This window comes from Caloenas nicobarica, chromosome 1 (assembly GCF_036013445.1).
Source record: "Caloenas nicobarica isolate bCalNic1 chromosome 1, bCalNic1.hap1, whole genome shotgun sequence".
NCBI lineage: Eukaryota > Metazoa > Chordata > Aves > Columbiformes > Columbidae > Caloenas > Caloenas nicobarica.
Window position 1 is genome coordinate 67,291,907 of NC_088245.1, and position 14,059 is coordinate 67,305,965.

At 44.4% G+C, this 14,059-nt stretch overlaps 1 protein-coding gene across 1 annotated transcript in view; it reads left to right on the forward strand.

The window, feature by feature from the left end:
- Positions 1 to 14,059, forward strand: part of CACNA2D4 (calcium voltage-gated channel auxiliary subunit alpha2delta 4) — a 125,487-nt gene that overhangs the window by 27,841 nt on the left and 83,587 nt on the right. Inside the window, exons 11-17 of the mRNA XM_065632503.1 lie at positions 2,732 to 2,845; positions 3,915 to 3,993; positions 5,609 to 5,742; positions 8,800 to 8,877; positions 10,177 to 10,257; positions 12,359 to 12,433; positions 13,835 to 13,921. Coding sequence (XP_065488575.1) covers positions 2,732 to 2,845; positions 3,915 to 3,993; positions 5,609 to 5,742; positions 8,800 to 8,877; positions 10,177 to 10,257; positions 12,359 to 12,433; positions 13,835 to 13,921 — 648 coding nt within the window. The remainder of the gene's footprint in view (positions 1 to 2,731; positions 2,846 to 3,914; positions 3,994 to 5,608; positions 5,743 to 8,799; positions 8,878 to 10,176; positions 10,258 to 12,358; positions 12,434 to 13,834; positions 13,922 to 14,059) is intronic.

Here is a 14,059-nt window from a genome sequence, read left to right on the forward strand (position 1 = left end):
TTTTGATGATGAATATGGAGGTTATAAAGCATCTCTGCCTGGCCATTTCCCTCTGTTTTTTATCATCTGGCAACACAGTCTTTTTACTCCCTTTGTTGCTTCTTATCTAAATCTTTATAAATCTTTCCTCAATTCCATTCACATTTTTATAGGCCTGGAATCTGGAGCATATTTTTTAGGATATGCAAAGCTCACAATTTCCTGTTTACCGGTTTATGCCATTTTGCTTAATGCCATCTCTCATTTCTTCTTCACTGGCTTTGTGTCCTTCTCTACTGCTAATTTTATCCCCATGGGACGCTTTCCACTGAGATTGAATTTTCAGTAATTCTGGAGGCAGGTGTGCATAAGAATGGGACAGGAGGAGACAGAGGGGCCGCTCAACATCTGGCCAGATGTGTATATAATCAGCACGTGTGCCTGCCCCCCACTGAGTTATGCTGATGTTCCTATCCCTTCGCTAGTAACTCTGTGCCAGGCTACAACTGCAAAGTAAATGGCAATGAGCAAACAAGGGAGTACACGATACGATGACCCTGAATTAACTAGAACATGCCTGTTACCCCTGGTAACATGACCAAAGTTCTATGGGATAAGATGTAGCTCCATGCCTCATTTGCTGACCGGAGCTCTAGCCTGCATCTCTTCAGACATCTTGTTCCTCATCTCTCCTTCTTTCACTGTCCTGAGACTTCAGCCAGGGCAGGGAATTATGCTCAGAGCTTGATGTGAATGTTGTCAGATCATTTGCTACAGCTGCAGCCAGCCACAAAAGGACCCAAAAACCATCTGTACTGATTCTGGTCACTGCCACAAGTAATGGGATGATCAAGAAACAGGGAGAGATGTGTTCGTATGTGTGGTCACTCAGAAGCTGTTGAATCCATGCTTACTGCAGTTAAGTAACAGGTACTCAAACAACATTAAGAGTAATGTTGAAGGAGGCAGCACTGATAATATAAATGGTGCTGGAAAGAGACATGGTGACATTAGCACTGAACCTGGTAATTTCCTAATAAGAAACAAACACAGAGGTAATTGCGGGAGTGGTGAAATGACAGGGGATATCTGGACTTGGAGTTGGCTTCCACGTATTGATGGTCATGATGTTAATCTGCCGTGGAATCACAGTGCCATCTGTGTTAGTAAAGGCATTTGCCTTCTGTCCTAACACAGCTTTACCAAACCAGAAGGGACTTGTGAATTGAACCCTAAAACATCTAAAAAGTCCCAGTTCATACCCTGTGCTCTTGTTCTCTCATCCAGTGCTTGATTTTATTTTATGCAATTAGTCTTGCTACTTGGATACCTTTTTCCTCATTTATAAGATATAACTACCCTCCCCAGCTTAAAATTGTTGCTGTGTTTGATATATCCTTAGTTTCTTATCAGTTAATCTGTATGCCTTCCATCTCATGCTATTGCCTCTCATTAATCTCTCGTGCAGAGTTGTCATATCTTCCTTTTTCCATATTTTTTTACTCTGCATGAGTTTCTGTATCCTCCTTTGTCAATTAGACTTTTTCTTGCTTAGAGCATAAAAGCGGTGAGATGTTGTGCAAGGAGAAGCGCATACTGACACTGAGCTGGGCACCACAGCAAAGTAGCTGCTCATTTTTTGTGCCTCGATGTCCTCTGCTATGTCATCTGGTGACTGCTGATTCCAGAGCTGTGTCGGTGCTGCGTGAGGCACTGGGTTCTCCTCCAGAGCCAGTGTACCTGAGGGCATGAGAAGCAAGCAGCTCTGCAAGCAGGAGCACTAGACAAGCAGCATTCAGACTGAAATATAGAAGATTTCATCTAAACATGAAGAGAAGCTTCTCTATTTTGAGAGTGCCAGAGCACTGAACAGGCTGCCTAGAGAAGCTGTGGAGTCTCCTCCTCTGGAGACATTCAAAACCTGCCTGGACACATTCCTGTGTGATCTGCTCTGGGTGATCCTGCTTTAGCAGGTGGGTTGGACTAGATGATCTCCAGAGGTCCCTTCCAACCCCAACCATTCTGTGATTCTGTGATTCCAAGGGCCGGTCTTCCCTGCTGATGGACAGGCAGGGTCTGACTTGCCTGCAAGAGTGTGACTGTTCAACACCTCTCCATGTGTCCTTGGGAGCATTTGTTCCAGAGTCCCAGCCATACTTCCACTCTACCTTAAATGTCACTTATGCACAGATGACACGTCATCTGTCATTATAGTGTATGGCCTTTCTGTCTGGCACATTCATAACCTGTTTCAGCACTGGTGGCAGTAGCCATCTTTTTTCATGTGCTCCCGCCTTTCTCTGCTATTTCTTTGGCAGATTGATGGATTTGCCCTGAAATAATGAGTCTGATTTCCCCTGCCTCTCACATTTTCTGTCATAAAAAGTGACAGTTATTGCTGTCAAATCAGAATTGCAGTGTTTATGGTCAGTTTATAGTCATTTTGCATAAATGAATGTGACTGTTCAAGATGTGAGGCAGCAGGGAATCACACCCTTTCTCTACAGCACTTATTTTCTCCTTACTATTTTACTTCTGTAAAGCCTCCTGTGTCCACATGTGCTAGGAAGGGCTGTACAAATAAAAAAATTATAAGCATTATACAAACACAGTCCTTATTTAAGCAGATCTCTTTCTGAGCACAGTGTGAGACTTGCAAGAGGGAGTCAGGATCTGGCCCATCATGAATAAATACACCGCAACTACACAGAAATGGCCTGTGCAAACTAATGCTCTTTTTCTCTGTTTGTAGTTCAGAGATGCTGGTCAAGGAGGCTTGTGTAACCAAGCTATCATGCTGATCACAGATGGAGCAGTGGAGGATTATGAAGCTGTGTTTGAAAAATACAACTGGCCAGATCGGAAGGTTTGTCTGGAAAGTGATAAGTAGAAAGGGCAGGAAAGGTCCTATGCTGCTACGGTGGGAATACAGGAGTGTGAGCCAAGATGACAGGCAGAGTGGAGAATTCACATCCTCCAATACCCACGTGCATCCTGTTGTAAACACAAAACAAAGCAGCCTGGCAGGAGCCTGCTATGGTGATTTTAGAGGCAGCAGGATCACAAACGGATATCTGTACGTCAGTGCAGGTTGAGGGTTTTTTTCATACACCTCATTTTCCAAAGGTGTGGGGAATAAAAACATTTCCCTGATAAGATGCTAAAGACTGTGGTGAGTTTTTTAAAACTAAAAAAAAAAAAAAAAAAAGTGTAAAGAATTTTAATCCCATCCAGAACTGTTAATAATTTTCCCAGTTCTTATGGTTGGCAGGGGAATGGCACAGACAATCTCTCTAGGTGCTTTCCAGTCCTATTTATTCTGAGGTCTGTGATAATAGGCTTGTACTAGCAGAGCAGACTGTGAAAGTAGAATAGACCATGGCTCATCCTAAACCCTCTTAATTTATTTGTTTACCTCATCTCGGCTAGCAGCAATGCACAAAGGGGGAGAGAAGCAGGCTACTGAGAGACCAGAGCATGGGGCTGTTAAAGCAGTTTATTTCAGGATTGGCTCTTTCGTTATTGGTGAAACACAAGAGAAATGGTGAAGCTTTCTCTAAGTGATTCACGGGGCCAGCTGTTCCCCTGAGTAAAGGATTCCTGTGAGCTATAAACCTCTCTGCATGTGGTTGCTGACTGCCTGGCAGAGCTGCTATCATAAAATCAAACAGAATTTGCACTTCTGCCTTGTTATTCAGATGATCCCGGGTGCTACTTGGCTTTCAGGGCTTATTGTAATTGGAAATGAAGTTCCAGCCCACAAAATGTGAAACAAATGGAGCAAGAGGCTCCTGTCTCTGCGTGAAGGCAGAGCTATTGCTATGCACCACAAACAGGCATTCACACCAGTGTAGAGCAGGATGCCGAACCTCGGTCATTTGGGTTTGGTAGCACATTACAGCCTGATTCTTCTATCTTTGCATTCTTGTTCCCAGGTCCGGGTTTTTACTTACCTCATTGGACGGGAGGTCACTTTTGCCCCCAACGTGAAATGGATTGCCTGCAACAACAAAGGTGCTGTACAGGAATCATTCCCATCCCCAACCTCACACCTGGGCTGCAGTCACAGGGCTCTGGACCCCTCTAAGGCCTCCCCACTACAGCTGGGGCCCACTAGCCCTCAGCTGGAAGACAACCTAAGGAAAAAGTGAACCCTGCTAGTCCCCATGAAGTGTGCCCATGTCCAACTAACACAAGTCCTCCATGCTGAGCCACCACATTTTCCTGTCACAGCGCCAAGGGACACTGTGACCGAGATTCATGCTGGCTGTTGTCCACCTAAGCCCCTGTGCTTATTGTGTCCCAGTTACTGGCTTTAGACAATCTGTCTAAACCTCTGTCAGAAAGCCTGACATCTTTTGGCTGGGATGTAAAACAAACATCTTTTCTTTAAAGATTTTGCAGCATTTTTCACAAGATCTGTGGGTTAATCCCTGTATCCTGGCCAAATTCTTTGTGTGCCAGTGGTTTCACTGAGGTATCAGAATAGCTAGTTGATCCCACCCCAAAACCAATATTCTCTCTAGCTGGCATGAAATGGCATGAATGGGAAAATCCATTCAGAGTAGATGAGTCACCTCTTTGTATTTGGGGCCAGTTAAAGCATCCAGTTAGCCCTACAAGAATGTGCAACAGAGAGGAAGAGGTGGGAAAAAAAAAATAGAAGTCTTCCCTGTTTGGGCATGACTTGGTCTCAGTGTGCCTGGAGACAGTCAGCAATGCTTGGTCCGACAGTATCCATCTTAAACAAGGAAAGGAAGGGAAGATTGAAGCTGTGGGCTGACTAGCTAGTATATCAACTCTTTTCCTGTCTGACCAGTGGTTTCAGCAGTCTGTGAAATGCATGGGTGCATATGCTACTGAAAATAATTGACAGACAAGAGTTGCTGGCCTGTGGAACTAGGCATGTTCAAGGCTGAAATGTTTGTCTATTAGCACTATGAATCACATGTAACATTTTTAGGTTTTGTTAGATAAAAAATCCTGGATTTCAGATTGCATGTTCAGCTATAAGATTAGTGACACGGAATTCATGTTGCTGTTGGCTCACCATAAAACGTGAGAATGGCTCCTCCTGAACAACCAAACAAAACAAAAATATGCTCTTTGCACTTGAATTCTCACCAGACTTGAGCTCTGCAGAAGGCTCATTGGTTTTGATTTTTCTCTTTCAACACATTGTATAGCTCTTGTAGTCCTTGTTTTCAAGTGCACTAAATCTGTTTCTACATCACAAAGCTTATCAGATCATGAGCCTTTCCACATGGCAGTGTTTTCCTAGTGATAACAAAAGTTTTCCATCTATCTGACATACTCTGTCCTATACCAAGTACAACCAATCAGTTCCATGTGGTGAAAAGCAGGAAAAGAGTCCTCATGACATTACACTGTGCTAGCATTTCTAAGCAGCTAGTTTAGAAGACATTTTGATAACTTGAAGACATTCTTACCCTGTATTCGTTGATATAGTGTTGGATTGTTATGGGTCCATCTGCAGGGAGAAAGTTCTGGAAACAGGTAACTTAGATACAGTCTTTGACATCCAGTTTTCTAGCTTTACACAAACACTCATTTAAAAATAATGAAGATGTGCTAGAAGAGTGCCTCATACCTCTGTTTCTCTGTGAAGGCTACTACACTCAGATCTCCACACTGGCGGATGTCCAGGAGAACGTGATGGAGTACCTGCACGTGCTCAGCCGTCCCATGGTCATCAACCACGACCATGACATTATTTGGACTGAAGCCTACATGGACAGCGCGGTAAGGACCTGCAGCACAGTGCTTTAGTCAGCAAACAGTAGGACCTATGGGCCAAACTGGCAAAGGTGTTAGACACCCAGCTAGTATGTTAGGCATACAACTTGTCCTAGCTTCCCATCTAAATTTCTTATGTGTATCAGAACCAAATAAAGCCCTGAAGCTTATGCAAAACTGGGAGCTGGCTGATTGATAGAAATTACTGGTCTCTGGCTCTGCTGAGACAGACAATATTTCTTTTCTCCTCACTCCTGGAGTTGAGATGCGTATGTAGACTGAGGTCTGAATCTGCAGTGACCCAGGGGCCCAGGACTAATCACACAGGCACAGCAAGACTTAAGCAATGCTTCTGCGAAAGCAGGTTATCTTCTAAAGGATTATTCACAGGATAGAATATTTACAGCTCAGGATACAGGTCACAAAGGTTTATCTCCTCCAGCCCAGTAGCTAACGGCATACTGCTTGCTGCTCGAAGATAGAGACCTCAGTTTGGGAAGCAGGCTCACTCTTTTGTTCCTTAGGCTAGCAAGACCTAATGTCACCACAGTAGTCTAGTGCTTAGCCCTGTGGGTAAAGGACATATTGCAAAGGACCAGACAGGCAGCCTTCCCAACACCCCTTGCTTTGTCTCAGGCCTGCCCTACGGGAAGACTTGAGACACTTGGATTGGACCATGAGCAGGTACTATTACAGTGTTGTGCTGCCAAGGCAGCTTTAAATTCAAAGGAGTGAAAGAAAGGACAACAGAGTACATCACCACTGAAGAAGCCTTCCCCTTGACTTCCCAAAATAGGTGTTATTCAGTCTTCATATCATCCCTTTCTACATTGCAGAAAGAGAAAGTTATAGTTCTTTTGGGGCTCTCTGTGCTTTCAGAGAGATAAAGGGGTTTTTTCCTACACTGGACTCTTCACCCCAGAGAAGTGTCTACATAAGTGTGACAGAGCTGACCAGAAGTCAGATTTTCCTCTTCCAGAAACATACCTGAGGTCTCAAGACTGTTTATTCTATCTGAGGGAAAAAATCTTCTAGAAACATGGAGAACGTTTCCATACACAATCCCACTGTGGGACTGAAGTTATTAGCCCAGGTCTGGGCAGCAGCAACATTAGGGTGTCTGCCACAGCACGGGGGAGAACCCACAGTTTTTGCATTTAAGATCCACGGTGAGAAACCTGAACTCTCTGAGTTGAAGTAAAACTAGGGGTACCGAACCTAACTTTGCAGCAGGAAACATGAAAGTCCAGGTCACACATGGTGGTGCTTGATACTGTGTTCAGAGTCAAGACCACAGAAACCCCAGGAAATACCGACAAGGCAGCCAGGCTTGCACCATCATGGTGCATCGGTGCTGTGCTCTTACGGGAAGAGTCTGTCCCTCATCTCAGTGCTGTGGCTGACCATGGAGGCTGCAGCCATGGCACACTAGCTCTGTGAGGGTGACATAGGGATGTCTTCTGCTGCAGGAGCTGTGCCAAGTGAGATCTGGGGACATGGTACTTGAGTGTGCTAAGCAAAACCTCCAGAAACACTACTAGCTACCCAACAAGTTAATTCTAATAGCAGGCATGCCACCCCTGGCACTGGTGTGTGGTGTCCCACTTCCCAAGGTAGCCACAGGGATTTGTTTGCTGCACTTTTTTTGCTCCATCTCATTTCTTACCACTTCGCTTGCTCTTCACTTCCTCTGCCCCAGCCTCTCCCATCTTTGTTTCGTTCCTCCATGCATGTATTCATTCACCTGTTCATCCCTGTCTCTCACTAGCTGCCACAGTCTGAGGAGGTAACTGCACCCCTGTGTTTTGTGAGCGTGCTGCTTCCCTTGTGCCAGTTGGTGTGTCAGTGCCAGTGCCCACAGCCACAGCTGGCCTGTACATCTAGAGGGGGGGTGGGCTGCAGGGCTGAAGAAGCCCTCTTACACTGACAAGAAGAGGCGATGCTGGATGTACTGGGGAGCTGTGCTGTGCTGTTGGTTCAGAGTAGCTGGGGGTGTCTCTGTTGTGCTGTAGCTTAGTTCACCAGATCTCTTTTTCCATACGTCCAGTAAGTGCCACAGAAGTTTACTTGCTGTGTGTTGGTGTGAGTGTTGCTGTGAATGGGAAATTTCCACACAGAATCATCTGGACCAGTAACTCAAGATACCAGGCTCAAATCTCCATCAAGCAACTCCACAGATTATTGACTGGCTCCTTTATGGTTCCTAGTGTGCACAGTAATGGAGACAGGAGGTCATTTCTTGCCTTGCTACTTATTTGACCAAATGAAGGATGGAAGGGGGATGCTACTGGCATCAAGGAGTTTAGGTCATTTTGATAGCTGGGCATGTTTGGGAGACCCCTTTGCATGTGTCTTGCCTGTGTTACCTCCTTTCCTGTGTGTTTTTAGAGCATCTTTCTTCTGCAGTACTGGGAGCATCTATTGGCCTATTACATGTGCATGTCCTGTATCCCCTGTAGAGATAGCTCACCATGTTATATCTGTTTGGATCATGATTTTGTCTCTGTTTTTCCTAAGCTTAGATGCTTGAGTAACAAGTATATATAAGCAGGCTCTGTGTATATTTTTGCTTTTCAAATATTTGTATGTGGTGTTTCTCATTCATGGTATTCATGTGTTTGCAATATAGATGATGTCTTATTTGTGATCTTGTGCATATTTGTGCTGCTCTTCTCTATTCTGTGCTCTTTGTGTTGGTGGTTTTTACACTTGTTGCATAAGTGTTCATGTCTATGCTCCCAAAGTATGGTGGGTATAAATTGTGCCACCACTTCTACAGGTTCCTGTCTCTTCATTAAAAGAACACTTTAATTTTTCCTGCTTCAATACATTTCACTGGCTTTCATCCCATCCTTATCACCCCACATGAGCAAGCATCCATCCCACGATCCTCTTGGATACGGAGTATTGAAAAGTGCTGCCATCTGGTTTTGGAGGGGTGTGGGAGGCAAGGAGGTGGCTAATTGTAATCAACATCTGGAGTCCTTGGGAATTCCAGTGCCTTTCATTTGGGTTATCCACGATATTGCATTTGCTAACACGTGGCTCGTTGTTCTGTGGCAGCTCTTTGCATCTCAAGCTCAAAGTCTGTTGCTCATGACAACAGTGGCTATGCCAGTCTTCAGCAAAAAGAACGAGACGGTGAGTGAAACATGGGCTTCGCTTTCCTTCCAGCCAGCAGAGGTGAAGGGATGCAGCGAGCCTTTGAGGGGTTTTTAAAGCCAATGGGTCTATGAAAGAAAAGCTGGCCTTTAGGGACCTCTGGCAGGATGTGTAGCTGATATTTATCTGTCAAAATTATAGTCTGTCATTTCCTGTGAATGTTATTTCTTCAAAATAGCCCTTAAATATGACACTTCTTCCTGGTTTATCCCTTCTGTTTTCAAATTGAGACTAATTCCCAGACCCATAAAGTTTCAGGCTGGAAGAGATCATTACCTTGTCTAGTCTGTGCATTTTATTGCAGACCTTTACATTTCATATAGACGGTCTTTCATGAGCCCAATAACCTGTGCTTGGCAAAAGTGTCATTGAAGACAGGCATCCAGCCCTGAGCTCTCCATTGTGGTTTCTCACTCTTTGTTAAAAACTGGTGTTTAAATTCCACTTCCAATTTGTCTGGACTCACCTTCCTGTCATAATGGCTTTTTCTGCTAGATTAAAAAGCCTGTACTATTCGGTATCTTCTCCTGGGAAGCATCTTCTACACTGCAATAAAGTCAAACCTGTCCATCTTTTGATAAGAGAAAAAGGTTGAACAATTTAGGTGTCTTTGATAAGGGCATTTCCTCTGGGTTTCGAAACCCTTTAGACACTCTTTTCTGTACCATTTCCAGTTTCTCAGCACCCTTTTTAAATGGCAGACGGTAGCTCACTATTGCTGTACAAGACACTAGATCCTATGAAGAATTGTATACCTTTTCCACCTGAGGTTGGTTTTAACCCATGTTAGCACAGCACTGCAGTGAGAGCCTGTGCGTCATTTTTCCATTGTGTTCCTCAGATGTTTATTAAACAACCAGTTCCCCATTTTGTGGGGATTTCTTGCATTCTTTTTTCTTAGGTTAACAATTTTGTATTTGGTGTTTAGTTTAGTTGGCCCAAGTTATCAGTCAATCCATGTTGTTTTGCATGATTGCCTTGCCCTTTCTGTTATTTACACATAATGTATGCAGGGTTTTGCCCTCAAAACTTGTTTTTAGTGATTTTATGTTACTTCCGAATCATAACAAATGCTGAATAGTATTGGGTAGAAATTCTCCTCTCCCTAAACACTGAAGCAATCCCTTTAGACTTTTTGAGGTATGTTAGTTGATTTTGAATGAACATATTCACATAAGAGAGGTTACGTGAGAGACTAGTAGGAAGGCAATAATGTGTATTCAGGTAGAAAGCTACTCAAGTTTTGCTTCTGAAAACGGATTCTCCTTTGTTTTTAAGCGATCCCATGGCATTCTCCTGGGTGTGGTGGGCTCTGATGTACCGCTGAGGGAGTTGTTAAAACTTGCTCCGCGGTATAAGGTAAGACTGACATAATGCAATTCATTATTTTGCACAGCAAAGTCAGTAGTCATTCTTCCATGGGCATGACTAAAAAGTAGTTCCTCTACCTGTAGGAGGAACTATGAGCATAAAGCAAGAGATGTGGTGATGTGTGGCTTCTATACAGCACAAGGGAAATCATTCCCTACTAGAAGCTCTTAGGCTGCGTCAAAAACACAAGTATTGGATGATCCAGTAGACTGGCAAGAGGTCATGGAGCATTTGCATCTTGATGGTCGCCAGCCTAGATCCCTCAGAGATGATACAGACTTGACAGCCTACGTCAGAAGAATTGAAGTTTTATATCCAGTTCCCCGTGGACAAAAGCTTCCATGCCAACTGGCAAAACATTAAACTAGTTTCATAGCAGAAAAACTAAGGACTGAATGGACTACGGAGAGCCAACTTTTTTGACATGCCTCGAGGTTCCATTCTCCAGATCAGCATGAAGATTCCTTGGCAGAACAGTGTACAGGAATCTGGCTCTCACCCACTTGTGCTGTAACTAGATAAAGTATTTGCCCTCCAGAATTGTTAGTCCAACAACTTTCCATTAGCTCTGTCTTCAATATATCTAAAAAAACACACTCATCTGTAGGAAACTCCCCAGAGATGCACTGTTTAGTTTGATTTCTGCTGTAAATTCTGCGCAGTGACCTTTCGTTCAATCAGTCTGCACACCAGGAGACAGCAAGCACATCTGAGGATTGCCAAAAAATCAGGCAACTTAAGCCATCATTCCAAGTTTTCATTTTCACTTAAATAACTATCAGACAACTACTAGCAGTTAGGCAGTTGTCCAAAATATGATTGCTGAAGCCTCACAGGACTGAAAGTGCTGTCAGAAGCTATGAATTTGTGTGGTGCTTCCAGACATGGATGCCAGGCAGACCATTCACATGCAGCTGTAGGAAATGATCCTTCAGGCAGCCCAGGAATTATGAGTGTTGGGGTGCATGCACTCAGCATGCGAAGGCCAGCTGGTTGGGGTCTGGAGTAACTTTGTCTAGGAAATTCTATTTTTATACACATTTGTTTTCTCTGTAAAACTAACACCTTTTAATCCTCCTCCACGTCACTCAAAGGCCACGTGTCACAACAATCTTTCTTCTGGGACAAGGAGGGACACTGGTCTTTCCTCCAAGCAGTGCCAGGGAAGGAGAGAAAATTATCTGAAGAATTTCTTTACGTCAGGGGCAGCACACAGCTTCCCAGAAGCTCTTACAGCTCCAGACCAGTTTGGAAACCTAGGATCCTCAACTTGAATCCCCTGGCATATGCATTACAAAGGGCAAGTTCCAGAGTTACAGCCCTTGAGAGCTCATACATTTATGATCATGCTCACTGGGCTGGGAAATTTCAGCTTTAATAGGTCAACAAGGAAGTTTGCTGTAGTCCTGGAATTTGTGTTATATACGGGCTTGATCTGAGTAAATTGCTCTCTCGGAAATCTCTTGCAGATCAGGTCAGCCAGTGTCTGCTCTTGTTAGATTATGCTGTTCCTTAAAAAACATTTTAAGACTACACGCTTGTACAATTGGCCTAGGCTAGGTCTGGTCTTGTCAACACTGAAACAGAGAGAAGAGCTCCTCTGAAGACCAACTGGGTTTCCGGGGAAGCCACCTGTGAGATTTGTACTTGCTTGTTCATTTGCTGCTGGGCACATGTAGTGATGGGCATACAGACCTGTCACCACTGTTTCTGTATTGCTTACGACATTCCCCATCGTTGCCCCTTTTCTGTGCAGCACTGCTGTGCCTGCTGCGGACAGCTTATTCTGCCTCTGGGTGGTAATTGTCCACGAGGACAATCAGACTCTAGGAGGGCATCTTCTTCTGAATGTGTACACAAATCAACTACCTGCCCATCCTTTTGTGCTTCCAAGCATAGTCAGCCTGCTTGGACAGAGCAGGCAGAGATCCAGAGATAAATGGTTTGGGATGGATCCTATTTTCTGCTGGTCAATACCTTTAAAAGGAAAATGTTTCTGAACATCGGTGGTGTCAGGGTATTGGTGGCACCCGTTACGCAGGAGTGTTTCTACTTAAAGTGCTAATTATTCTAATGCCTCTTTCTCCAGCTGGGCGTCCATGGATATGCCTTTCTCAACACCAACAATGGCTACATCCTTTCACACCCAGACCTCCGTCCTTTGGTATGTATAGCTGTGAATTTGAGAAACTTTGCTTACTTGGAAACAGTGGCTTTTGGGGATGCTCCTGATTTCTCATATTTTGTTGAGCTGTGAAGGTTATTGGGCCCTGATATATAGGCATCCAGGAGCGTGAGGGCCAGATAAACTAATTCAATACACATACATAGATATAGAGATATATAGATACATATGCATACACATGTGTATGAAGTGTAAGGCACCCTGCCTGTCCTCCATAAAAGTGCATGTGAGGGCTTTATCTGTGTGCACTTGCTACACATGTATCTGCATCCACACAAGGTTTGGCTGCTGAGCTGAAGAAAAAATTCCTTTCACTCGGGCATATCTCCTGCAAGAAGATTTATCATGAATAACACCCTAGTAATAGCTACCCAGCAGCTGTAGCATTGGGCATTTTGGGAATCTGAGTTTAGCAGGATCCAGCACCACTAATCTTAGTGTGGCAAGTCAGAAACAATTGAGAGACCATTAGCCTGCAAAGACGTTCTGGGACTTGAGGGAGTGGACACAAGGGCAAGATTTCTCCCTCGCAATGCCACCTGGAGCTCCAAACTGCACATCTGTCTGCAAACACACAGCTGGACCCATTACCCAGATAGGCAGGCAATGATTTTACATTTCGTACACATGCCTGTTGGCACAAGTCCACCTGCACACAGCTAGAGGCACTAGTGTGGTTACTGGCAAGAGATGGTGCCACCACAGGGCTTTGCAGCAGCCGTCAGCAAAACAGCAGCTCTGCACAGGGATACCCACAAGCACAGGCAGTTACTTCACTAGGTGAAGAGAAGGGACACATCGTGTTGGCAGAATGGGGCAAAGCAAAGCTTTGCAACGGCACTGCTTTGCCACCTAAAACTGGTCTCTCTTAGTCTGCTTCACACCCACTCCTTTGCCCAGAAGACTGCGGGGAAATGGGCCTCATGCATCAGTTAGCCTTGGGTGAAAAGAGACTGCCTTTTTGTCAGCAGAGCCAAAGCATAATTCCCATCAGAAAAGATCTCCTGCTGGTGTTATAGTGTTAATGGGATTACACTCTTAGTTGTGGGAAAAACCTGATTTCCTGGAGGCAAGGGTACCGTACTGATCTATTTTGAAGAGTATTCTCATAAAGGAGGCTGTAGCCTTTACCTCCAAGTTTATCCGTGTTCCTGCCTGTCCCTTGATCCTGGATCAGCCTCGCCCACTAGAAATCTCCCAGCCCCACACTCCATAAAGAAATACATGGCATGGGACCAAGAAGGTACTTGCATTCAAACACTGCATTCCTAATCAGAGAAAAGACACCCCTCTTTTTCAAATTATATATCAAGCCTTAAAGGGCTGGTCTAGGAAGTTATCTAGCTGTTTACTTGTTTGTTTGTTTTTAATAAACACCAGTACAAAGAAGGAAAGAAACTGAAGCCTAAGCCGAACTACAACAGTGTAGACCTCTCAGAAGTGGAATGGGAAGACCAGGACGAAATAGTGAGTATCAGAAAGTGAATTTAGCCTTTTTTGTAGCTGCTCCTTTTTATTACTTTGTGTGCCTGTACAGAAGGGGTGGGAGAGCAGCAGGCAGGACGCACTCCTGTTTATTTCTGTGCTTAGCTGGCCCTGACTAAG